Source organism: Aythya fuligula, chromosome 3 (genome assembly GCF_009819795.1).
Source record: "Aythya fuligula isolate bAytFul2 chromosome 3, bAytFul2.pri, whole genome shotgun sequence".
Taxonomy (NCBI): domain Eukaryota; kingdom Metazoa; phylum Chordata; class Aves; order Anseriformes; family Anatidae; genus Aythya; species Aythya fuligula.
The window spans coordinates 15733726-15757815 of NC_045561.1; the positions used below are offsets into that span (position 1 = coordinate 15733726).

Consider the following 24090-nt stretch of genomic DNA (forward strand, 5'->3'; position numbering starts at 1 on the left):
TTTGAAATACAATTTTATTTTTCTAATCAATATGTAATCTACAAAGTGTTATTACAAGATCATCAGCATGATCTGTTTATATTTATACAGACAAAAATAAAATATTTTCCATTAAGAATAACAGCACTGCTTCAGAGTTATCAAAATTACAGCTAAGAATTACTAACTGCAGCAGTTAATTACTGTGTTTAGTCAACAAAAAGACAAATAAATGTAAAAATGATGTGGACACCAGTACGGCAGCTAAGAAGTCTGTCAAGTAAAATAAATGCAGCTAAATGCAACATGTGAACACACATTTTCCAATGCAGAGTACTTCTGGACAACTACTATGGAGTCTGGAAAAAAGCAAGGAGCATAAGGATGACCATGGCTTGGCATCACGTTCAATGGAGTGCACCATCACCCTCATTTCTCAAGAGCTGCTGCACAAAGGCAGCCAGAGCATCGTTCCCAGTCACTGCAAGGCTTCAGCTTTGACACCCAGTAACATCTCCTGTGCTCACTTTTGTGCTCTCTTATGGTTGCAATAAGCAAACATTGAAGATTGCTTATTTACTAGCATCAAGAATCTTCTACAGTGTGTTTTTTTTTTCCTGCCCGTTATAACTATTCCTTTCTTCTTTTTTCCCCCCTCTCCTTTATTCTTAGAGGCTTTGATGCAGATCCCATTTTGTCAGTTAAAAGACTTCCATTGACTTCAGTGGGTGTTTGAATCCAAAATTACATCAAATACAATTTACCTACACTAACACAACTAGTCTAAGATTAATGCAAAGAAAGTTTGTCAGTTTGAGCAAATACAATGCTTTGTAAATAAACACTTTGAAAATAGCCGTTCTCATTGATTTACACTTAAAATTTCACACACACCAACTGTGCTTCCTTTGTGAAGGAAAATACAGATAATATCTAAATACTGCCCTGCAGTAAATGTTAGCGAAGTGTCAGCATCTTAAGTGACCTAAGCATTTGGAAGACTTTCAGTGAGTGCAGGTGCTGGCTGTGGACATGCAGAGAACAGACATGTGAAACCTGGTTCCTCGCATGATGCCAACGTACCTCATGGGCTATTTAAAGCCCCAGTCCTTCTGCCAGCTGGACACCAAGCACACATTTTAGCAACTGTTCCTCATCTCCCAGAATACAGTGAGATGACTTACTGCCCAGATTTCTAAAGAATAAAAACCAGCATGTTTACTCACTATCACCTGCTATAGTGTTCACAGAAAATGTTAGCAAATAAGTCAAACACAAAGAATATTCATTCAATTGGCTATACTCAATGGCATCAGAGAATGCAGAAGAAATATTATAACGGGGAAGCCAGGGTGTTTCTGCTTCAGCAGGTTGCAGTAGAATAGGAAGTTAGAATTGATGAGGGGAAGTCAGACAATCCAAACTTTCTTTCATTAAAGTGCCTCGTATTTTTAAATATTCTGACAGCAAGGTATACAAACAGCAGTTTGAAACTGAACAGGGTAATTATTCAGCCCTAGGCTTCGCTAATTGTCAGGTTTAAATTGAAAGTTATGCATTAAACAGAGCAGCTTTCTTCCAATACAGGAGTATTTCTGTGGAATGGATTCCCTGTGATCCTGATCCACTTCTTATTAACATAACGGAGTCTGGCAAGCCTCAGATGGAGATCCAAGATTGTGCTACACAGACAAAGTTGTAGCTTGATCTTTTTATGTTAACGAGTTCAGCAAGGCTGAATGATCATTTGCGCCACACCAGATACAATACAGACTCACTACCAAGAAAGATGAATTAAAACGTTGCTTTACAGCTCTAGTATAACCGCGGATTTAAGTGCATTGCAGAGCTCTGCCGCGATGCCAAGGATGAACATTTTGCCCTACTATGCACTGTGCCACTCAGTTCAGCTGAGAAGTAAACAACCTGAAATTGAATGTGAATAAAAACAAACCAAACATGACTTGAAGGTGCTAATGGCTACTAAAGTCAGAACAGGGATGGAGGATGCAACATCTGAGACATATTTGGATACCTACAGTACTCAAATGCTTGCTTAGATTTATGATAATATAATCTGCTAATAAAAAGGATATATAGAGAAGACAAAATACCATAATAGTCTATTTGGGGCTTTGGCAGTGTAATACCCATAAAAAGCTGCCCCCAGGACTTACTATAGAATCTATTACGCATTTCATTCTCAGCTTCCAAATGGGTGGAAAAGTTTATTGTGGTGAACTATGTTCATATTATGGCCTTCTGTTTCCTCAGACTGGTAATTTTCTCAGTACATATCCCACATTTTTCTACTTTGGGGGAATAACATTTATCTGTATTTTTACACAGTGCTCACATAAACAGTTACAAGCTGTGGCAAAATATAAAGTGAGACATACTGTATTACTGTATTTTTATTCTTCAATAATTTCAGTTTGAAGTAAGGATAATTTTAGGAAAACTGCAGGAAAAAAATTATCACAAGTATTTTTTTTAATTTATCAGATTTTTTAACGGAGCTGGAATTACAGCCTGCATAAAATGACTAAGGGGATAATGGCTACATGGAAATGCTAAAAAGACTTCCTAAATTACAATAATAGGAAGTTAACACATTAATATAGGGTTAGTAGCTACCTGCTCAAGTGTCACATTTTCACTTCCCTTGCCATAGTCTATTCCTGCATTGCTTCCCCCAAAAAATGCCATTAGAGCCAGCAGCATAACAAAAATACCTCACTTTCCATGCATGAAAAAATGCCCTCTGTCTTGGAAGTTCTTCAAAGCAGCAATGCAGCAGCTTCTGCAGTTTCCAAACCAACATCTGGACCCTAAATCCTAAAGACACAATCAGTAGCAACTCACCATTTTTTCAGCCTGTGGGCTGGTGTAAATTTTCAAAGCTTCACCAAATGAAATTGGAGTGGACCGATTTACGCTTGCTGAGAATATGCCCCCTCACTTGCTGCAACAATGGGGAAAAAAAAAAAAAAAAAAAAGCCTGATGCTGGCACAAACATTTTAATCACATCTGCCATATGTTTTTTTTTGCCCAAGAGATTACTTCAAATGAACCTATAAAAGTGCTGGGGAGGAAACACTCACTGCCACAGAAAAGTGAGGAATATTATTGCTGAGGAACTTTTCCCATTTTACCAATGAAATCACTCAGTTTATAACTCATTAGTTGAGGCTCTCATAGAGAATAATATTACAACTTGTTTTGCTCACATAAATTGAGGAGAACAAAGACACGAGGGACAGGTTTTCAAATGCCACTAAAAAAAAAAAAAATGTAATTGGTCCTGCTGGAACCTACACATATGCTGGTGTGCACATAAGTGCTCTGGCAATTTTTATTGCTGAGCATTGTATGTTCAAGTGACATGAACTCTTTGAGCAGAGTCGTTAGGTTTCAATATGGACTATGAGATCATTCCCTTGTCAGAGATATGCAACAGGAAAAAAAATACATGTATTACAATCAGTCAAGTAAGTGCTCACATCCTGCAAACCTTTACAAGCAGACCTTGCTCATCCTGTTTTTCCCATGACGGGAACCTGACTTGAACACAAGCCAATCAAGTGAGTGCTGATTTGCAGCAACAAACCCAAAAGCACTTAAAAATGTATTTGATGACCTAGTTTAGGATAAACACGATCAATGCGCTTTTTCTAACAATAGAATTTCCAATGTGAATTGATTCCTACTAATATCACAGTGATGATGCCCGCTGTCTTCTTTCACTGCATTAAGCAGTTGCCAGCCTTATCTGGATCTTCTCCATCAAGCCTAATCCACTTCTTTTCAATTTCAACCTGTAGTTAGAAAACAAAAAACAGGTAGAATTAGCGAACAACGGGGGGCACTAGAAGTGTGATTTGCAGCAATGGCACAAGTAAGAGCTTTGACACAGAAGCAAAACATTTCCAGACTGAACAGATTTCAAAAGCACTACTCCCAAATATAGCTCACCGAGGAAAAATAAGGCTGCATTTGTCTTTCAGCATCATCTTTGATGAGACAAGGAATTATTTTTTAATGATTCTTTTGCTTGAAGTCATTATCACAAGCACATGCAAGATACAGTTAGAATACAAAGCAGATTTGTTTTGTAAATACTGTATGGAGGGACTGGGGTAGGGGAAGAGAAGGAAAAAATTGGAAAAACAGCCCCGGATACCTGGCAATTGTAAAAAGCTTTCTGAATCACATGTTTCTGTGGCTGCACATCACTCTCTAAGCCCAGTGACTTGACTTCTGTTCCTGATGCACAGGTATCGTGAATGACAAACTGTACAGTAGCAAACGGGTACCAGTCAGAAGGTATTTCCTGGTCTGATCCAAGCTCGAGTTTGTAAGACAGACTGTGTGGATGATCTGAACCTTGGAAAAGATAAAACACAACACACACACACAAAATCAGTTAATTATTTTTTCCTTGTTCATAACGCATGGTTAGTCTGCTGGCAGAAGACCATAGCTCTCTCTCTTATTAATGCATAGCTGTTACATAGTACAACATCATTCTATCATCTTTTGCTACTTCAGCACACTTTTCACAATGACTGTAGTTCTACAAATTAATTTACAAGTGATTTACTAGATCCTCTCAGCTTCTGATTAAGAAAAGAGTAGTACAAATGTAGGGAAATGGCTGCTAAATCCAGACTATTAGGAAAGAATCTCATTTTTCACTTCAGAATACATTTCTTACTTTACTGTTACAGAAAAATAAAAACTGGAAGACCCAGCTCAGCCAAGAGAAAGATGCCTCCCTATGTACAACCACCAGCCTTTTCCAGGGCTCTCTGCTGTTGGAATTTTCCTGGGGTGTTCCTTTCAAGAGCTAGCACTGTAATAAATGCTGTTACATGAGAGTCTGCCTACAGCAGGAAGATAAAGGTACAGCTCAGACCGCAGCTCAAACAAGGTATGTCCCAGCAGCCACGATACAGGCTAGCTGGATTCCCTTCCTAGCTTTGCTTCTGCTTTGGGAAAAGAACACACCCTGCTTCTTCTAAAAGAAAATACTGCTGAAGTAACTGCCCTGTTACAATGTGGAAATGGCATGGAAAATCATTTCTCCTTCACCTGGCCCACCATGAACACCAGGGTGAAACGCCCGCCTTCCGAGGGAACCAAGGTCAGCAGGATCACTTTGCATGAAAGCAGTATAATAGAACGGAAAGTACCCTTTCTATCATATCTGCATCTCCAAATTCTTCTAGGCAAAAAGTAGCAATTTCCTGTTTCCCCCCCTCTCCAGGATTTTAAGCATCAGCATAAACAACTAACTACCATTTGGCTGTAAGCAGAGAAAAACAGAAAAGGGATTGGCCATATTTTGCTGAAGGCAAGCCTGGCAGTATGTATTTTTTATCCATTATATTGAATGGCATCTCAAAGCTCAGGCAAAAGCGTCCCATTCTTGCTTCTCTGGTGGCAGGAATCAATTTTGTATCAAAATGAAGAAAATACTGAAGACGGAGCTAACACACACCAAGCTTTATCTATCCCATAGGAATCATCCATATAACGTTCCATATTCAAATGCTCACAGGCATTTGGCAAGACAAAAAATAATAGTAATAAAAAAGTCCTTCCATAAGAAGTAGCTGAACCTGCAGCAGTTCCCTACAGCAGCAACATCATCTCCAGTGCTCCTAGGAGTCTTGGGCTGGGCACATCCCCTTGCACGGCAGGTGGAAGCTACATATGCAGCATCATCTTGTCTTAGTTTCCCCCACAACCTGCCTCAAAGCCTGCCCAAGCCAGGCCATTTGCAATTTTAGGAAGTCGTGTATATTTGCTTGCTTTCGATGGACAGAGTTCTGTCAAATATATCAGTCCCTGAGTTCACCAGAACAAAGTTTAATTCAATACTGCCCTCCAGATTTCATCCCAAATCTGGAGGGAAGTCAACAGGTCCCCAACAATCCAGGGTTAAAGAGCACAAAATTAATATTTGTCTTAAACATACTCGTTATATTAATAATACTTTAGTAGTCAATAAAAAAAACAACCTTTTTTTTTTTTTTTTAAATTAGAAATCTCATCTCTCTTCCTTCCTTTGTTCAATAAGTTAAAATTTGACTGCCTGGAAGAAAACGTGAGGAACGGGGAAAAAGGAACAAGAAATCTCCTCTGGATTGTCAGCCACTGAACTTCAGATGGTGTGGGGGGGACAGAATCTCTAACTCTTTTTCTCCTCCACATATAACAACAATAATCAACAATTTAAGAGATATTTGCTGACTTCTACTGTTTTTCTCTCTGTCAGTTCACCCAAAGCCACACAAACACAGCCGCATTGTTACAGCCACCACTCCAGACAAGACTGTGTCTGCCACTGGACAAGTGCATTCCTGCACTGTCTGGACTCTCTAAGTGGCTGGTTTACAGGCATCCACTGCAGGCTTGCTTCCAGCATATACAGCATTCAGTCCTTATCTTAAGTGTTTCTTCTCTCTGTACCTATTTTTAATGTTGAGAGATCTGAAGCAGATTTCAGAAAATAATCCTATATACACAGCAGATGTTATCTTGCACCATGGGAGAGCATCAGCCACAGGCTATGAAATCCCCCAGCTTTCTTTACGAAAGTGTGCGTCACACTGCATGGGCAGCAACTCAACCCTAGGCAAAATAGCAGCAGTTGTAACACCACGATGGCACACGGGAAGAAGAGGGTTTCTCTCAGCCTCTAGGGCTATGGCTGACAAGGATCTGAGGAGAAAGGATTCATCCAGCAGCGTCTTGTTTGGAGTCCATTCGTGGTAGACACAAAAGGGTGTATATCTAGGGACTTTTGGAGATCAAATTCAGCATCTTCCTGCTGCGGGATGGAGGCTTATGAAGAAATGAGCAGTGATGGGAATTGTTTGGAAAAGTATTTTGTCTTCCAAGAATGGGAAACCACAAAATTGCTTGGCATTCTCCTGGACAGCTCTCTGATGGTAAATGTCTCATGGCAAGATGCCCACTTGATCCCAGATGAAGGCATAAATGGGCCTTTATTCATGGCCTGCTGCTAGCGGGTCTGTTAGACATGGCATAGTTACGGCTCAGGTACCACCTAACACTTCAAAAGCCCTCTGGGCTTATATTCCAGCTAACATACACTGTGAGAGGCAGAGCATTCAATGTCTCAGTGTTGGGATCTGGTAAGTTCTGGACCCTTTCTTTCCCCTAGGAGGTAGCCTGTAAGAGCAGAGGTGATAGTTCTGGGATCTGGATAAGGCTACTGCCCAGGGTCCTCTGGAGCAGCCTCCCCTGGACCCTTTTAGCTACCCCCAAAACACAGAGCTCCTCCCAGCCCACCCACCTCCTGCACAAGATCACTGCCAGAGGCACTCACCACTTAGCTTGCAAAACAGTTCCTCTGCCCACCACAGGGCCACAGTGGGAGCATGTAGCGACCCCTTCCCACCAGCTGTCAGACATGATTACCCAACACTTCAAGAGACGGCAAGCATTGCCTTAGTTTTCTCCTAAAACCAGCTAGTGTTTGTCACCTCTGCTCCACAAAACTATTGTTTGCTAGCCTTGTGCTACAGTGGAGTTAGAAGAAAGAGAGGTTGCGTGTGTAAGACCTTTTTTCCAAAACAACCAACCAACATCAACAACAAAACCAGCAATGCTGAATAAGTGAGTTGCTGGCCAGGACCAAAGAAAATGCAGAAAGACGAGTTGGCTACAGCAGGTATAGCAGGCAGGGTGTACGTCTTTATGGTTACCCAGTGAAAGCTAAGACATCAGCTTTATTGTTAGCATATTATTCAGACACAAGGCTAGCTAGCTGTCCAAATCTACCCTTTCAGGCATCGTGGAGACACTGACCATCTGGCCTGATGGACTGAATCACTCCTGAAAGGTAACTGGACAATTTGGGGAGATAATTGAGTTTTTAATGGCTAGCTTAGGAGACAGAAAACCTGAGTCTGAGGTGTCTAGGCAACTTGTTACAACTTCTTGGAATTGAGACACCAAAGTCTTTTCCTATTTTAAATGTGACGATCTGGCAAACCCAAAAATGTTCTAAATTCTTGCTCCCTTCCTTTCAAGAACAAACAAAAAACCCCACCATGCTATGAAATGAGATTCAAACCATCACCTCGCATTCAGATAGCACTTCACAAAAAAATTAATAACCTAACTTCGCTGCCTTTACTCACACCATTTAGCACTCAATCACCCGTATGAGTAGCATTCAAGCAACCTTACCTGAAGTGGCATTGCAGGAAACACCACAGGGCGCAAATTTACACAGCAAGAGATTAGAACATCGTGATTACAAGACTAACATCCCCCCGGCTCCCCAGGCAGCACACATGCAGAGCTTCTCCAGTGCAAAGACTGGAGACAATACTGTGCTGAAATCATTATATATGGAAGCGTAGAACATTTTAAGTCCTTATTTCACAAAGTGTATGCTCGCACAATTTGCAGAAACTTCATTTGAGCAATTCTTCAAACTCCAAGCCTTTTAAACTTTTTTTTTTTTTAATTAATACTAACACTCAGGCTCCAAACTCTCCATTTATGTATCTGAATGAGCACAGACAGCTTTTAAAAATCTGGCGTATCTCACAGCTGACATAGACTTGGCATGGCCAGCACTCTTCCAAGGAAGTAATTTAATAGAACCCAGTGGATACTAACATATTTCAATGTCTATAAACAATAGATAACCTTTTCTTCCCCACTCCCTCCCCTTATTTTTTTCTAAGCCTTGAATAGAGGCTTTTTGAAAGCAAAAACCTCAGCATATTTTTTCCTTCTTCCAATAGAAGTATTATGAATGCTTACATATTTCTATTGGTTTGACTGTCTTAAGATTTTTGCCACAACTCAGGACAGTTTTATTTTTGAAAGCTTAAATGCATGCAGAATATTCGGCTAAAGGCTTTAAAAATTGACCAGGCAGTAATTCTGCTGAAATGTTTCCTCCAACACACGAGCATTTCAAGGATATAGGTGATTTTTCAGATATCAGCCAGAGGAATTAATCAACCATCAGAAGTTTAAGCTAATGTAGAATGCCACCAAAAAAAAAAAAAATAGTAGTTGCTCTTACTTTCAGAGAACATAAGTCTGGTGCCATGCTCAGGGTTTGGGGTTTTATGCTCTCGGATGCACCTCGCCAGGTGGGGCAAGAGTGTTCTGGGTAGCAAGCTGGCTGGGCTTACTATGCAAAAATAACTATAAGGGATTCTATAGGTACATTGGTCAGAAAAAAAAAAGTCCAAGGAGATGTTACCCCACTGTTAAATGAGAAGGTGACATTGACAGTGGGATCGAGGGTACCCTCAGCAAGTTTGCAGATGATACCAAGCTGAGTGGTGTTATCTGCATACACCAGAAGGAAGGGACACCATCCAAAGGGACCTGGACAAGCTTGAGAACTGGGCCCATAATGAGGTTCATCAAGTCCAAGTGCAAGGTGCTGCAGCTGGCTGAGGGCAATCCCAGACATGAGTACAGGCTGGGAGAAGAACTCATTGAGAGCAGCCCTGCAGAGAAGCACTTGAGGGTTCTGGAGAATAAAAAGCTCAACATGAGCCAGCAGTGAGCACTTGCAGCCTGGAAGGCCAACTGCACCCTGGGTCCAGAGGAGGGCCATAAAGATGTTTAGAGGGCTGGAGCACCTCTCCTATGAAGAGAAGCTCAGAGAGCTGGGGGATGTTTGGCATGGAGAAGAGAAGGCTCCAGGGAGACCTCATTGCAGCCATTCAGTACTTAAAGAGCAAAAAAAAAAAATATTAAAAGCAACCCACATAGACAGTCCCATGAGAAAGCACACGCCCGCCATCGCTTCTGGCTCAGCTTCCAGCCTTGCATTAGTCCAGCCACTGATGCTGTGTCTCTTCTGTCCCCACCACTGAGCAGAACGTGAGATACCAAAGTAACAAGCAGCATGCAAAGTGGAGGGCTCTTCTCTAAATAACCAACAATTTGTGGGGACCCAGGAAAAAACATATGGCATTAAAGTAATCCACAGGAGGTTTTGTTTGCTTTTTGTGGGTGTGGGGGTGTTTAATTGCTTTGAATGCAGTCTCACCTGCTCACACATTTAGCTGTCACAAGTAGTGAGTGGACATGTCAGATTAGTACTAGCATACCTGAAACCAGGAATTCAAAGACTGAATCTCTTCTGGACATTTTAAAGTGGTAGTTAGTCCAGATAGTCAGGATGTTACAAGCCTAGCCCAAGCTATTTGTAAATCCTACACACCTACTGCCTTTTTAAAAGTACAGATTTTGCAGATGTTTTAGGCAAATACTTCAATAGATGCCCTTGTCTTACACAGATCCCCGAAGTCTCATATACTTAAAATGCCTATCCAAGAAAAGCATCAGGTGCCTTCACCCTACAGAACTTAAGTCAGAATGAGACTTCTGTCAAGAACTTGCATGCCTTCAGAAAAGGATGATGTGGCCTGAAAACAGGAATTTTACAACCATGTATTTGTATTTCCCTGCCCCCCAAAATTGTCTTTCCCTCAATTAATATAAACCAACTATTTTGCTTAGACAAAAATTAACAATTCCCACGTGCATGACTACAAACTTAACTGGCTTTACTGCAGCAAGTATCTAGAGAGTTATTAGCACCAGAGAAAAACAGCAATAAAGTGGGAGGCATTTTTGGCAGTGCAGTTATTGCCATGACCATACCATCTCAATACACAAACCCATAAAGAGGCAGTAGATAACAGCCTTTGCAGCAGCACAGTCAAGTTGCTACAAGTTTGACCACAGCACCTTCTAGTTATAGATCATACCCATCATTTTTCAAAAGATGATAGAAATCCAGGACACAACGGTTCCAGTACCACCTTTTCTATTAACTGTATGACACTGAGTGAACAAATCATTTCATCTACCTGCATTTGCTTCCCATCCCCGCACTGTCCAGCACAAACCTCATGTGAAACCTTTATGTGAAGCATAAACCCTCCCATCTGTTTTTTTTTACTATAGGCTTGAGGTTTACTCCAAACGATGAGATCCACTTCCACACTACTGCACCCTTAAGATTTGTGACAGTAATACATCTGCCTTCATTGAATTGGGAAAATGCCCTTGGAGAAAAAAAAAAAAAAAAAAAAGGCTATTTTTTTCAGAAAGGTTAGTCCAGCTTCCACCAATACAGACAGAAATCAGAAGTACTGAAGCTGATGGAGGCTCAGAAGCATAAAAACAGGGCAAAATCCTGAGAAGACATGCACCCAAACCCATCGATTTATAGCGCAAATTATTTACTTGAGTTTTTATCTGGAAGCCTGTCTATCTTCCACACAACAGCCCTGTAGGCACTTTCATATTTGGCTGTTCCAACCGAGACTTGTATTACGGGATCAGATTCAATCTCATGTAAAGAACCAAGGCATGCTCTTCTATTCATTTTTGCTTTTAGGGACTTCTGCCTTTGGAGGTTCATGGTCCAAAATGCTTTGATCCACTGAACAGGAACTGGAAAGCGTATCATAACATTTTCACAGTATTTCACAGAGGGTAAACGTGTTGTAGCTGAAGACATATTTATAAAAGCCTGAAGTTCTACATATGCCCCCTGAACCACTACTGCAGCCTTCACAGAAAACGGAAGGTCTTCTCCATGGTACTGTGTCCTGAAACGCATTAGCTCCAGCCTATAGGCATCAGGGGGTGTAAACTTAATAATTCGCAATTGCTCAAATTCCTGCGTTTTGACACAGCTATGGAAATAGGAATCAAGAATATTGATCCATTTCTTCTCCACATCCTTCTCAAAGTAATGCTCATCCCTCTTCTGGAGCTCCAGGTCATTCAGTGTTAGAAAGCAGTCAGTACTTCCATTCACAAAACACAAACAATAAACATGTGTGATGACAGCACTTTCTACAAGTTTTCCCTCTGCTTTAGTGACCTTCCCCCAGAAGTTATCTACTATTTCCAGAGTCATTTCTTGTTCTTCATAATTTCTCCTTTGCCTGGAAATGGTAGGAAGCTTCATAAGCTCTTCCTCAACTGTTACAATGAAATCAGTGAAGTCATTATAATCCGTGGTTCCTAACTTTAACATCTGCTCAACCTCCGGCTCATGGATCACTTCTACTTTGGGATGGTACTTCCTTTTTTCGGTGTAAGAAACACACTCGATCTTCACGGTGTGGATTTTTCCTGAAACATTATAGCTCTCTAGTTTGGGTTCAGATAGCTTACAGTGTGGCTGCAGCTGGAATTCTCTGAAAGGTTTCTCGAGGCCCTTTTCATAGTACATCTGCAACACGCCTCCAGCTAGAACCCTCAGGTAAATAGGGCCCCATTGCCGAGACGACATCATGTTCTTCTTTTCAGGAATGCGCAGCATGAACGGCCACCCATCAACTTTCCGGCTCCTGAACAGGCCGTGAGGAACAGCTGGAGATTGCTTGTGCCACGCGTGAGCACTGGAGATGGGAAGGCTTCCCACAGTGTCCGAGCCATCAGCCTGCAGGTGTTCAAGCCTCTCACAGATGTAGCTGAAGGAGCCCTGGTTAAGGCTCTTCTGGTCATGGTAAAACTCTTTTTCTTTAGAATGACAAATGCCTTTGTTAATCGCTTTGTCCTTCCTGCACGTGTTAACATTAGCTGGTGATGTGCTGAGTGAGCATCCGTCCTTCCAAAAGGGACTGGCAAAGCCACAGTCACTCTGGAAATGGGGGAAGCGCCCCAGTGTCAATGATTCTCCTGACTTGTCACAGCCTCCTTGCAGATCAGGGTTTCCCTCATCTGTTGATCTGGGGAGTGAAGCCTTAACTGGATCGTCATTAGTCAAAGGAAAGCTGCTGGATTTCTGCAAGGCGAGGGAAGAGCAAACCCCAGGTGATGGAAGGTTAACATTTGATGGCCATTCAGGAATAGGATACAGGATATGAATCCCTGGGTTCTGGATGCATGGACTGCCTGGGTAGTCTCTGGTTGGCGTGGTCAGTGGAGAGTTACTGGGGGGCCCAGGGCTTAGGTAGAAGTCAACTACAGGAGACGAGAGTGGAGTGCTGCCTGTAGAAGATGATCGACTTGAAGATTCATACACGTTAGAAAGATTGAGTTTAAGGCCATTTGCTTTACAACTGCTGTGAGTATCAACCAATTTCTGAGGTGACTGGAAGAGTGGCTCATCATCGAAGGTAACCCAATTGGTTGGATTTGAAGAACACATCTTGTAGGAGAGAGCACTTGCAGCTATATCACCCTCAAAGCATCTATAAAGAAAGAACAGACACGATCAGAAATCAATTCCATTGTAAGACAAAACCAAGAAACCCAACCCTTACAATACTCAAACCACACAAAACTTAAAACTTGCATGTAGTTTACAGATCATACAGAATCACAGTGTTTTAGGTTGGAAGGGACCTTAAAGATCATCTAGTTCCAACCCCTCCCATTGGCAGGGATGCCACCCACTAGACCAGGTCGGCCAAAGTGGCCTTGAACACTTCCAGGGATGAGGCATCCATAGTTTCTCCAGCCAACCTGGCCTGATGCTTTATCACCCTCACAGTAAGGAATTTCTTTTATCTAACCTAAAGTTACCCTCTTTTAGTTTAAAACTGTTACTCAGTTAAATGTATTTTGTGTGTTACATGTCTCTGTTCTCTTCAAAGACCTCTGACTTAAGCTCTCAGAGATCAGACACGTCACAGTAAAGTTAGAGGAGGGGTGGAATGGCTTATAAACAAGCAAGAGCTAGCTATAAGGATGAGCAATACACCCCTGTTGAAGGGTAGACTATAATCCGGAGGAGATACAAGCTGTTGAAGCACAAGTCAAAGCCAAGTAAGTAACAACATATGCATCTGCCAAGCACTGAATTGGCTGGTGGCCTGGAAAAAGCACCAGGCTTCAAACGAATTAATACACTTATCAAACAGAGCGGCTTTGGTGAATTGCACAGCTAGATGTCCTCTGAGCAAGACTGTAACCAGTAAATAATTGTCTTGCTTTTGTTGTTCTAAACCATGCACTGAGATGTGAGATGAGCACTAAATGCTCATTGTATCCTTATGCAAGATGTGTCATCCACAAAGTTTTTCCTCCCCACTGCTCCCGACTAACGCAGAAGTGAGAAATAAATTGCTGTTGACTGCAGAGGAATCCAGTACAATGAAGCACCACAGGGCCTACATAAACATCGTTTATCTGAAAAACAGTATTCTTATTGTGCCAGAGTGTGTTCACATTTGCCGGAAAGCACGAGGAAGGCAGAGTTCATGTGCACAAAACCACCTGCATGCATATTACTCTGTTAATTACAGCTAGATAACAATAACCTAGAGCCATCCTCCTTCATGCTCAAGCAGCCATAGTCAGGCCATTTCTTAATTGCACAGCAAGGATGTAGGCATATAATCGTGTAACCACAAAAGCCATTCCTCATCTGCAGCGTTTAGGGAACAGTCTGTTTCTAGAGATGACAAACTTCAGCCAAGTGGAATCTTATCCTACGAGTCATTATTTTTCAAAACTTCTCCCTTATTTCTTGGCGGGCTTATAGCCTTTAAGAAAGCATCACGAACTGACACAAGACACTCACCCCGCTGCTGAACAAACAAGGGCTTGGCATGGACCCTTTGGTCCTTCATTATTTTTCTGAACTCTCAACCTTTTTGTTCAGGAAAAATATTTGCACTATGCTAGTTATTTTATAAGCATTCTCCTCTCCACTTAAAGAGAGAAGGAGAAAATGAGCAAACAAGTTACAAAGGACAATCACAGCTCAGACACACAACTACTACTGTACCCCTTCGCCCACTCAGTCACTTCATTAAAATCAAGTGCAGCAGTGGGGAGAAAAATCAAAGCTCCTTGGTCTCATATTTGGTCATCATTTTTTCCTCCTATTTCACAGCCTTCTCCTCCATCCCCTCTGCAGCATTTATTGTCGGCTTTTGCAAGCAGGAAGTTTCAATGTTTTCAGGCTCACTCCATCCCCATCTGGCATTTATGAAAGATAAGTGACTGCCAGCCAGAGAAAAAAACATTGAGGGTGAAAAACCACTCTGAGCAAGGAGAGTGAGAGACCTTCTGGCTGCCTGGGCTCCGTGGATGTAGCTGAAAGGAAGTGACGGTGCACTCAGGAGCCTGACAAAGCACAGCCTTCCTGTCCCACTGCTGCTAAACTGAAGAGGCAAATAACAAAAACTTGAGATCGTGCAAAAGAAGAAGAAAATATAAAACAGAAACATTTGCAAACCATGTTTACAGGAAAAAAATATGCATTTTCTAGTGCATTTCCCTTTCACATTACAAATTAAGTTTTTCAGTGCCCTTTATTATTTCCAGATGTTGAACTATTTTTTTCCAGCCTCTGTTGCTATTCAGCCTTTTTAAAATGTGATACTGCAGATTATTCAGCATGTTTTTTTCTGTAACAAAACACTCATAAAGATGTTTGAAATGTAACTGCCATATACTTAACCTCAGTCGATAAATGTCTACGAAGGGAAACACTTTGGCAGATGGAGCTCTCACCTGCAGTTACAATATCATTCACGTACCTGTCAAAAAGTGCAGCTTTCACCTTTTATTACTTGCTCAGAAATGTATTAAAAAAATAAAAAAAAAAAGATACTGATATTAAAAACAAACAAAGAAAAAACACAGGCAAGAAGCAAGTGTTGAAATAGGTAGCAATTCCACTGCTAGTGCTCACTGATTACTGAAAGCAATTTCTGGGAGTGGAGAAAAAAATCATACAGATCTTTAAAAGCTATTTTTGTAATGTCATGCTAATATGATGAAATGCACCCTCTCCTCTGTTACAGACAGCACCATTCATCTAGTACTTAAAAGAAAAACACACGTTTATAGTCTTACCTACTTCATGTAGTTTGTTCTCAGATGCTTTTACATCTGTATGACACAATAAATTAATCCTGTCTCTCAAGTCCTCTTTTGTTCTAAAAAGTGCTTCAAATTCCTTCTTAAGAATTAGCGCATTCTTCCTTTAAAAGGCATTAAAATCAGGCTGTAAAATAGATGTGGTTTGGCTCCAAAAAGCTCCCTAGGGACCCATGTAAGCATAACCCAGATATTTTAGGTAACAGGAAAACGATACAAGATGCCATTGATCTTTGTGACCACGTACACTATGCAGCCCCTAACATCTAAATTACAAGCACGTGTGGTATCTCCTTCAGATATGTGACAGGAAATACCATTTTTTAGCATATTAAAATCATAAACAAAAAGCTGGCTGAAATACCAGCTGATGTTAAATTTGACTGCAGCGAACCCAAGAGCTGCGACTCATCTCAACCCATTGTGTTCTGCCTGAAAACAATCTTTGCATTTAGCAAATTAACTCAGTCCCTCAGTATTTAATGAACAGAAGTTGCAGCTGTAACTTCTTCATTTTGATACCTCGAGGATGTAAGCAAGAGGATTCCTACCCTATTATTGAGAGATTTTATAGGCTGCAGCAATTACCAGGTCCTTTGCTGCTTCTAAAATCCCAGATCAAATCTGCTGCTAAAATACAGCTTCTGTGCCTTGTGGGGGGATGCTGCTCTCTGTTCCTGCAGCAAAAGGGTAATAACAACTAACTTGCTCCAAGATGCAATTGAAGGTATCGACTGTGGTATTTTTAATCCAGATACGCCTTGCTCCTCAGCTAGATGAGGATGGTGATATCCTCCCGTTGCATCTCCACCACCCCGATGGAGCAGCTTCTCATCACCTCCTACAGCAGGGAAGAACCAGCATGTGAGCTGGTGCTGTCTGCAGCCCTGCACATCACAGTACCCAGACCGCCTGGGTTGTCTGCAGGATGAAAAACATTGGGGGTCACGTAGCTGCTAGGGAACCCCCTGAGCATCTCAGCCCCAACGTCTTCCCAGCTTCTGACACCAGGTAAATCCTTCAAGCACATCCCTGTGGATTTAAACACAAAGGGATGGTTGCAGGACAGTCTCCATCACAGCATAGCTCCCACAATGGCAACTCACAGCTTTCACATGTTTGCACAAGGATTGTCTCCTGGTTTTATGTTTGTTTTTCCTTATTTTTCTTTTAAAAATATTGAAGAGGAATGGGGTCAGTTAACAGGGAATAACAGGGAAACAACTTGCTTTTGCAAAGCATATAGTAAGTGAAGTAATGTTTAATAGAGTGTACTCATATTCCAAAATACACAGAGAAGCATAATTACATAGATACATTCATTATCACCTCTTTAGCTCCAGAGACTACTGCAGCTTCAAAAGTATTAGACTATACAGTCTTTAAATAAGTTCTCTTTGTAACGCCTGAGCACATCTCTCAGGCATGCTACTTCCATGGCAGGATCTTACTAGGCAGGTGTCAACATCACACAGTAGTTCAAAAAAAAAAAAAAAAAAAAAAAAAGCAGATTTAGCAATGCACATATACCTAGACACACACAGTGTAACAAAACACTTAAACGAACCCTTCAAAACCAGCTGAACTCTTGGCACAAGCTGCTCCGTTTGTGGACAACACCTGGCAGTTTTATTTCTGCCCTGCCAGAGGGGCTATGGCCCCCATACGTTAGCGCACGTAAACGATATTTCCAGGAAGCACATCAGCCACTCTCCACATGCTCTCTAGAAACCTAATGCAAAACTCCCCATACTATGCATGCCGCAGTAAAGCTGTCCCATAATGACACCATATGAGTTGTTACTGTTTATTGTATAAATATGCAGACGATTCTTAAAGCATTTTACCATAAAGCGTAATGGTTTCACAGGGAAGTACAAATTCTCTGCAGTTTAAGCAATAAAGCACATATGGTGTATAAAATAACCTAAACATTTGTAAGTCCTTGTAATATCCAAGTAAAATATGGCAAATGTATCTCTCAGTTTTACAGCCATATTCCTTTATCACCATATAGTTTATTACTTAACTACACAAAGAAAAAAAATGAAGAACACCTTCTATGTAAAACGTTGCTTGATTTATGCTGATTTGCCTCAAATTTTATTTTGAGACTACATATGGCTGCACTTTTATTTAACTCTGCTCTACGTCTCCTAGACAGAGAAAAAAAATCTCAGATCTGTACTTCGGAAATAAACACAAGTAAATGACAAAACTGACTGTGAAAAATTGGCTTTCGTTTGTGTTTTGGATATATACGTGAAGTCTTCCACTGCATCACTCATTTCGTTACTTTTAGAAAATAAGTCATTGGCCTAAGAGTGAAAAATACACAGACTTCAAAGCATAATGTGAATTTGTATTTATAACGTTGGCTCCACAGAGCATGGGCGCAGCTGGGGGAAGCTGTTCATGGGGGCTTCCAGACTCCTTGCACCAGGAGCACAACCTCCATGCAAGGCAGGAGTAACTCACTCTGTCCTGAGTCACGCACAGCTGACAGATACAGCAGCTGATACTGCACACACAAGAGTGAAAAAATTACATTTTCAGTTGGGGGTTGGAACTAGATGATCTTTTTAAGGTCCCTTCCGACCCGAGCCATTCTATGATTAATGGCATCAGCACAACGCTGCTTGTGTCCACCTTGCACTGGGAGTAAAGCAAATCTCACATCTGGACGTTGTCTATGCTGGGGAAAAAAGGCACCCAACATACAAACACTGCAGCAAACACGGAAGGTTAACAGGTTATTGTGTTATTAAAATGTCAAGTCCATGTATTGGCCCAAATGTGCTGTCCCTGAAGAGCATCCAGCGCTCAGGACAAATTCCGTACAGCAGTGCTCAAGGGAACACCTGCTTCTCTGCACCTCTGAGTCATGTCTCACGCCTTAAAAAGCTGCAAACAGATAGTAAATTCGCACACGAGGGAAAACCTACAGCAAGCTTTCAAAATAAAATGAAAAAAGCAGCAGTGCTGCCAGATTCACATCTCTAGTTATCTACTCCAGGCTGCGTGTTACTGAAGAGGGTTTCCCCCAGAGAAGCAGCTCTTCTTGCTCACTTCAGAACAAGGGTAGACAGTGATGACTTTCCAGTTTATACAGAACAGAATAATTTACTTGGAATTGCATTATTGATCTTCAAAGATCATTGAGTCCAACCGCCCAACCACTTCAGGGCTAACCAAAAATGAACGCATTTTAATAAGGACATTTTTCAAATGCCACTTGAACACTGACAGGCACAGGACATCAACCACCTCGTTAGGAAGCCTGTTCCAGTGTCTGACAACCATCACAGTAAAGACACATTTCCTAATGTCCCATCCAAACCTCCCCGGTGCTGCTTTGTGCCATTTCCTTGTGTCCTATCACCAGTTACCAGGGAGAAGAGCTCAGTGCCTCCTTCTCCGCTTCCCCTGCTCAAGAAGTTGAAGAGAGATGTTGTACAAAAATTTAGCATACCTGTTCGAAGGCATTTTCAATTTTTCCATGGAACAACTGCCCCAACCTTAACCAGTGGGTTCTGTGAAGGACCTTCTCGTGCCTGGATCTACCCTAACAGACCTTCCCTAGCATTCAGATGTGAAGTAATTGCAAAAGCTGTTTCAAAAAGACAACAAAACCACATGCATGACTGCCCTTGAGCACAATGTGATCAGCTTAAGTTGATCTCCCTGTATGCCGTAAGCCACGATGCCCGCAGCCTCCCTCCTTGCTCCTGTGGTCACGCAGCCAGGGTGAGTCACACGAGCTCGCTCACTGATCCAACTAAACGCATGGCCATAGGGCACACCAGTTTTAATGTGAAGATGGCACTCGAGAAAAACAGGAATACTCCTTCAGCCTGCAGATGCATTATAAAACACACAAATCAATGACTGCAGCAGCAGAGAGAAGTCAGGAAGAACTAACCCTGTTCTTTACAATTAAAAGGTAATAAGAATGACAAAAAAAAAAAAGGGGGGGAGGTTAACTGATCTCTGATTTATCATCTCCGTTTTTTTTATTAAAGGCTCTGATTCATCATCTAGCCACAAGAATGGCAAACGTAAATACTCAACGCAAGTCTAAGCATCTCTCTTGGGTCCATTAATGGTTCTCACATCTTGGTTCCTTCAGAAGACTCAGGAAAGGCACCTATGAACAGAGAGGTGCTGGCCACCCAAGTTTTCCCTCTTTTCTGTTTCAGGAAGGCTGGGTCTCAGTAACACATGCTTTTGGTAGCACGTGTTTCTCTGCATCCTTGGACTTCAGGTTTGTACCTGAGCACACAGTATGGGCCATCCCATGCCCATGCCCCACTCACTGGCAAACAGGTGATCAGTGGGGCAACATTCATCAGGACAGCATCCACTGGCACAAGTGGTGGAAGTACTTCTACTAAGTTGGCTGAGACCAGCATTAAGCCGTAAGAACTCCAAAATGGTAATCCATGTAAAAGTAAACACCTTTAGTAGAAAAAACCTCTCTTTTCCTAGCAGACATAAAGACAAGTTTGATCAAAGCAGTACAGTAACTAGTAAGCATTCTCTTCATCATTTATTTTCCTTCTTATTGTCCAGTTAGATGAGATATATAAATCATCTTTAATTCACTTCATGCACATGCTTGCTTGTCTCCTTTATACCGCACACCCCTCCATGGGGCTTCTCTTCTCTATACAAAAAACAAAAATCACCCCGATTAGAGGATAAACAGGGAAGAAGAGGCTGAAGTTCCCGCTGCCATTCAGGCCCCTCTCCAGCATTGCCATAGTGACTGCACAGCCCATGCTCCGCAGGCAGATTTTGGGGAGCCAGTGAGCAGTTACAGAAGAGACCCATGTAAACTGTTTACTGACAGTAGCTGACGTTTTACTGCATGGATGGCTTTTTTGTTGGTTCCTCCCTCTCCTCCCCCCCCCCCCCTTTTTTTTTTTCTTTAAACCATAACACAGTGCTCTGGCCTGGAAAAGACGGGAAAATAAATCTGTTTTTATTTACAGTACTCCTGCAGGTCACCAAGCTAATGGCATGTCACTGATTAACTTTAAACAGTGTTTGGGAAACAAATTATCATTAGGAATGCACAAACATCTCACACAAGTGCTCTGGTCACAGCAGAACTGCAGAGGGCTTCAGCAAATAGTTTATTTAACATCCAAACTCCTCCCCATGAGCAGAGGCAGGGATTTATAACACTACCACGCAGCAGAAAGGCAGTCATGTACAGCTGTGTCATTTCTCTAAAATCAACAACCTTATTTTAGAATTAAGCAGCCCTCTGGATGAAAAACAAAACAAAAAGAAGTCCTGAAGGCTTTGGCACACAGATCGCATATCAAAACGTTAAACAGGCCATGTTTAGAAACAAATTTAAAACTGGTCCTCAGCTAGCGTTTGTAGTGTCCCTGGGAAGCCATGGATGAAATGACACAACGAATACGTGATGAAAAAGTATGCTTCCAAACCTCCTTCCCCAAATCTTAGCACTGAACAACAAGAAGCAGGGAAGCTATTCGAAATACTACACTTAGCATATTCACTGAACCACATGGTATACTTGGGGGGAGGATGGATGGAGGGTATATTCAGAGTCAGTTTTTACATCAGCATTTAAAACTACCTCATGCTTTAGTAGCCAATAAACAAGAGCTAGTACCTTCCCAGAGATCAACACACCACCTAAATTTGCAGAGCTCTTAACACGAGAAGTACTGCATGGAATCTACCACTAACATTTTCTGACAGACCCATTCCCTCCTAAACTGCGGAATATTCTGTTTCCCCTGTCATAAAGCCTGAACACTCATACTAATAAGGAGTATCATAATTAAATCCTTACTGCTTAATTGAAGAGAAGTATTTTTAATAGCTACTGATCACAGTCATGTCAGAAAGTACGATTCCTAATTCACTTACCCAAAAATCCTCATCTGGATTCCTCTCCAAAAGCATCTCTAACACAGATGTGGACCCCATGGTACGGACCTGTATCGGCACAGTTCTTGAAGAGCTGCTGCCTGTGGGCAGCCCCTGCAGAATCAGTTTGGGAGGGACCCCACATGGAGCAGGGGCAGAGTGACCGTGAAGGAGTGGTGGAGATAAAGTTTTAGGGACTGACCACAGCCCCCATTCCTCTGCGCTGCTCAGGGGAGAAGGTAGATACGGTGGATGGGGGAAAGGTATTTGTAGTTTGTTTTTAGCTTCTCACTGCTCTAGTCTGCTAGTGATAGGCAATAAATTACATTCATCTCCTTATACTGAGTTTATTTTGGCCATGGCAGTAATTGGTGAGCAATCTCCCTGTCCTTAAGTCAACCCTCGAGCCTTTTTCCATGGTGTTTTCTCCCCCACTTCCTCTGAGGAGGAGTTAGAGAGCAGTTGTGGTGGAGTTTAGTTGCCCAACAGGGTGAAAACACGATGCCAGAGTTAACATCCATGCACAGATAAACTTAAGAGCTTGCATTGATTTGTTATTTAGAGATCTGGATTTGGGTAGCTACGTGTCAGTGTAAGGTCTGGTCAAACTCTAGCAGTACAAACTTCTTCTGTGCTCTGAACCAGTCACACACTAGTTACATGATGCAGTGCTAAGCTCTGCTCTCTATATAGCTACTCATACAAATAGTCAGGGAAATAGGTAAGCTTTTTTTCATAACATTTTCTTGCCGTAGGTGGACTTTCAATGCAGTAAAGCAGGCAATTTGATGTTTTGCCTTTGGCTAACTTTCTTCTTTTATTACACATGTAGAAGAGCCTTGACCTCCAGACAGGGAAAATGGAGCTAACAGGAAGGTGAACAGTTCATGTGTAAGAGCCTCAGGCTCTAAAACTTTTGTTCCCTTCCCCATCCAGACGTTACCATCCTCCTCCTAAAAGTTAAGTTCTGCTTGCAGAAAAATCAGGTTTCTGGTGCACTCTGCATTGGTGAGAAAACATCCCAAACCAGGAATGCGAGCACAGACATCCGTAACCTAACTCTTACCGTGCTTCAATAAAACACCCCAGTCAGCATTTTTCCTAGCACGTTTACGAGGTGCTCTCAGTTGTCGCAAATAGCAGAACACCTAAATCTTTAAAAAAAAAAAAAAAACTTACTGAAGGGATCCTTCTCCCTGAATACTGAGTTAAAACCAGAAAGCAAAAGTTTTCTGTAGCCTTTGTCACCTACAATACGCTTGAGTTACGTCTCCAGAGTGTGCACGAAGGGCTTATTTATACATAGTAAGCACAGTCTAACCAGCTCTGAGCCGTGCCAGCGCTGCAAGGCACACAGTTCAGCTGGAGCTGCTGGTTTGCTTCCCCAAAGCCCTGGGTGCTGCTGGCCATCCAGCAGAAATTTCTGCACCAATAACTTCAGACGCTGCGAGCACACACGCACAGTTTAACACCACCAGCTGCATTACTAGACAACATGAGGAAGGCTCCAGGAGTTCATTTCGCTTCAAAGAGCACACGGAAAGAAAGAAAGAAATCCTCGCTGGCCTGGCTGCCTGCTGAAACAAGGCGAAAGTCCTGGGGACCGGGGGGATGCCCGCACCCAGCGCCCCGGCACGCCGCGCAAACCCTGCCCCTTCTCGCTACTTCGCCATCGGTAAATAAACAAAGGTAGAGCCCGGCATTTATTAAACCCCGTTCTTCAACCAAAAAACGGAGAACCCCACCCACTTACCCCGTTCCAACCACCGGGAAAACGCCGCTGCTGACGGCGACGCCTCCGGCCCCGGCTGCCCTCCGGCGACCCGCGGCATCCGCTGCAGCCGCCCGGGCAGCGAGCGGGGCAGCCTCGGCCCGCCCGGCTCCGTCCTCACACGGACGCCCGGGAGGGAGTCAGCGCTGTGGGCAAACCCAGCCGGCACCGCCCGGGCAGGAGGCAATAAGGGACCGGGACCGGGACCGGGACCAGAACCGGGACCGTGAGCGGGGCCGGGTCCGTGCCCAGGCTCCGCCTCGCCGCCCCGCCCCGGCCCGTCCCGGCCGCCCCCGCAGCCCCCGCGGCGCCTGGCGGGGCCGCCATTTGCCGTGCGGAGGGACCCTGCCGGGCTGAGCCCAGCCTCGGTGGTGGAGCTGGTAGCTCTTGGGATTTATCTTTAAAATAAACTTCTTTTAAAAACTGGGTAGCGTTCCCGTGGCAAGGACGTTGTTTAATCCTCGAGATTAAGCCGAGTGCTTGCGTTTCGGTTTGATGCCTGAGCACGTCTTCTGGACAAACTTTGGGGAGGGACGGGGTGCGTTAGGCAGGCGGT

The 24090-nt window shown here is 42.7% G+C and overlaps 1 protein-coding gene across 1 annotated transcript; it reads right to left on the reverse strand.

The window, feature by feature from the left end:
- STON1 (stonin 1) lies at window positions 1–23749 on the reverse strand. Its single transcript, XM_032184390.1, has 4 exons — window positions 23517–23749; window positions 11249–13212; window positions 4164–4366; window positions 1–3798 (listed from the first exon to the last, which is right to left on the reverse strand). Exons 2-4 carry the CDS (start codon window positions 13167–13169, stop codon window positions 3724–3726), a joined length of 2199 nt encoding a protein of 732 aa, XP_032040281.1. The 5' UTR covers window positions 13170–13212; window positions 23517–23749; the 3' UTR covers window positions 1–3723.
- Window positions 23750–24090: the final 341 nt, after the last annotated feature.

What these genes read in the sequence shown, in the direction of transcription:
- STON1 (XM_032184390.1), bottom strand. Translation starts at nt 13,169, where the DNA reads ATGTGTTCTTCAAATCCAACCAATTGGGTTACCTTCGATGATGAGCCA. An exon ending in GCTTCCAGATAAAAACTCAA is followed by an intron (nt 4,367 to 11,248) that starts GTAAATAATTTG and finishes ATCTTTTCCAAG; the next exon opens with GTTCAGATCATCCACACAGT. An exon ending in AAGCTTTTTACAATTGCCAG is followed by an intron (nt 3,799 to 4,163) that starts GTATCCGGGGCT and finishes TTCTAACTACAG; the next exon opens with GTTGAAATTGAAAAGAAGTG.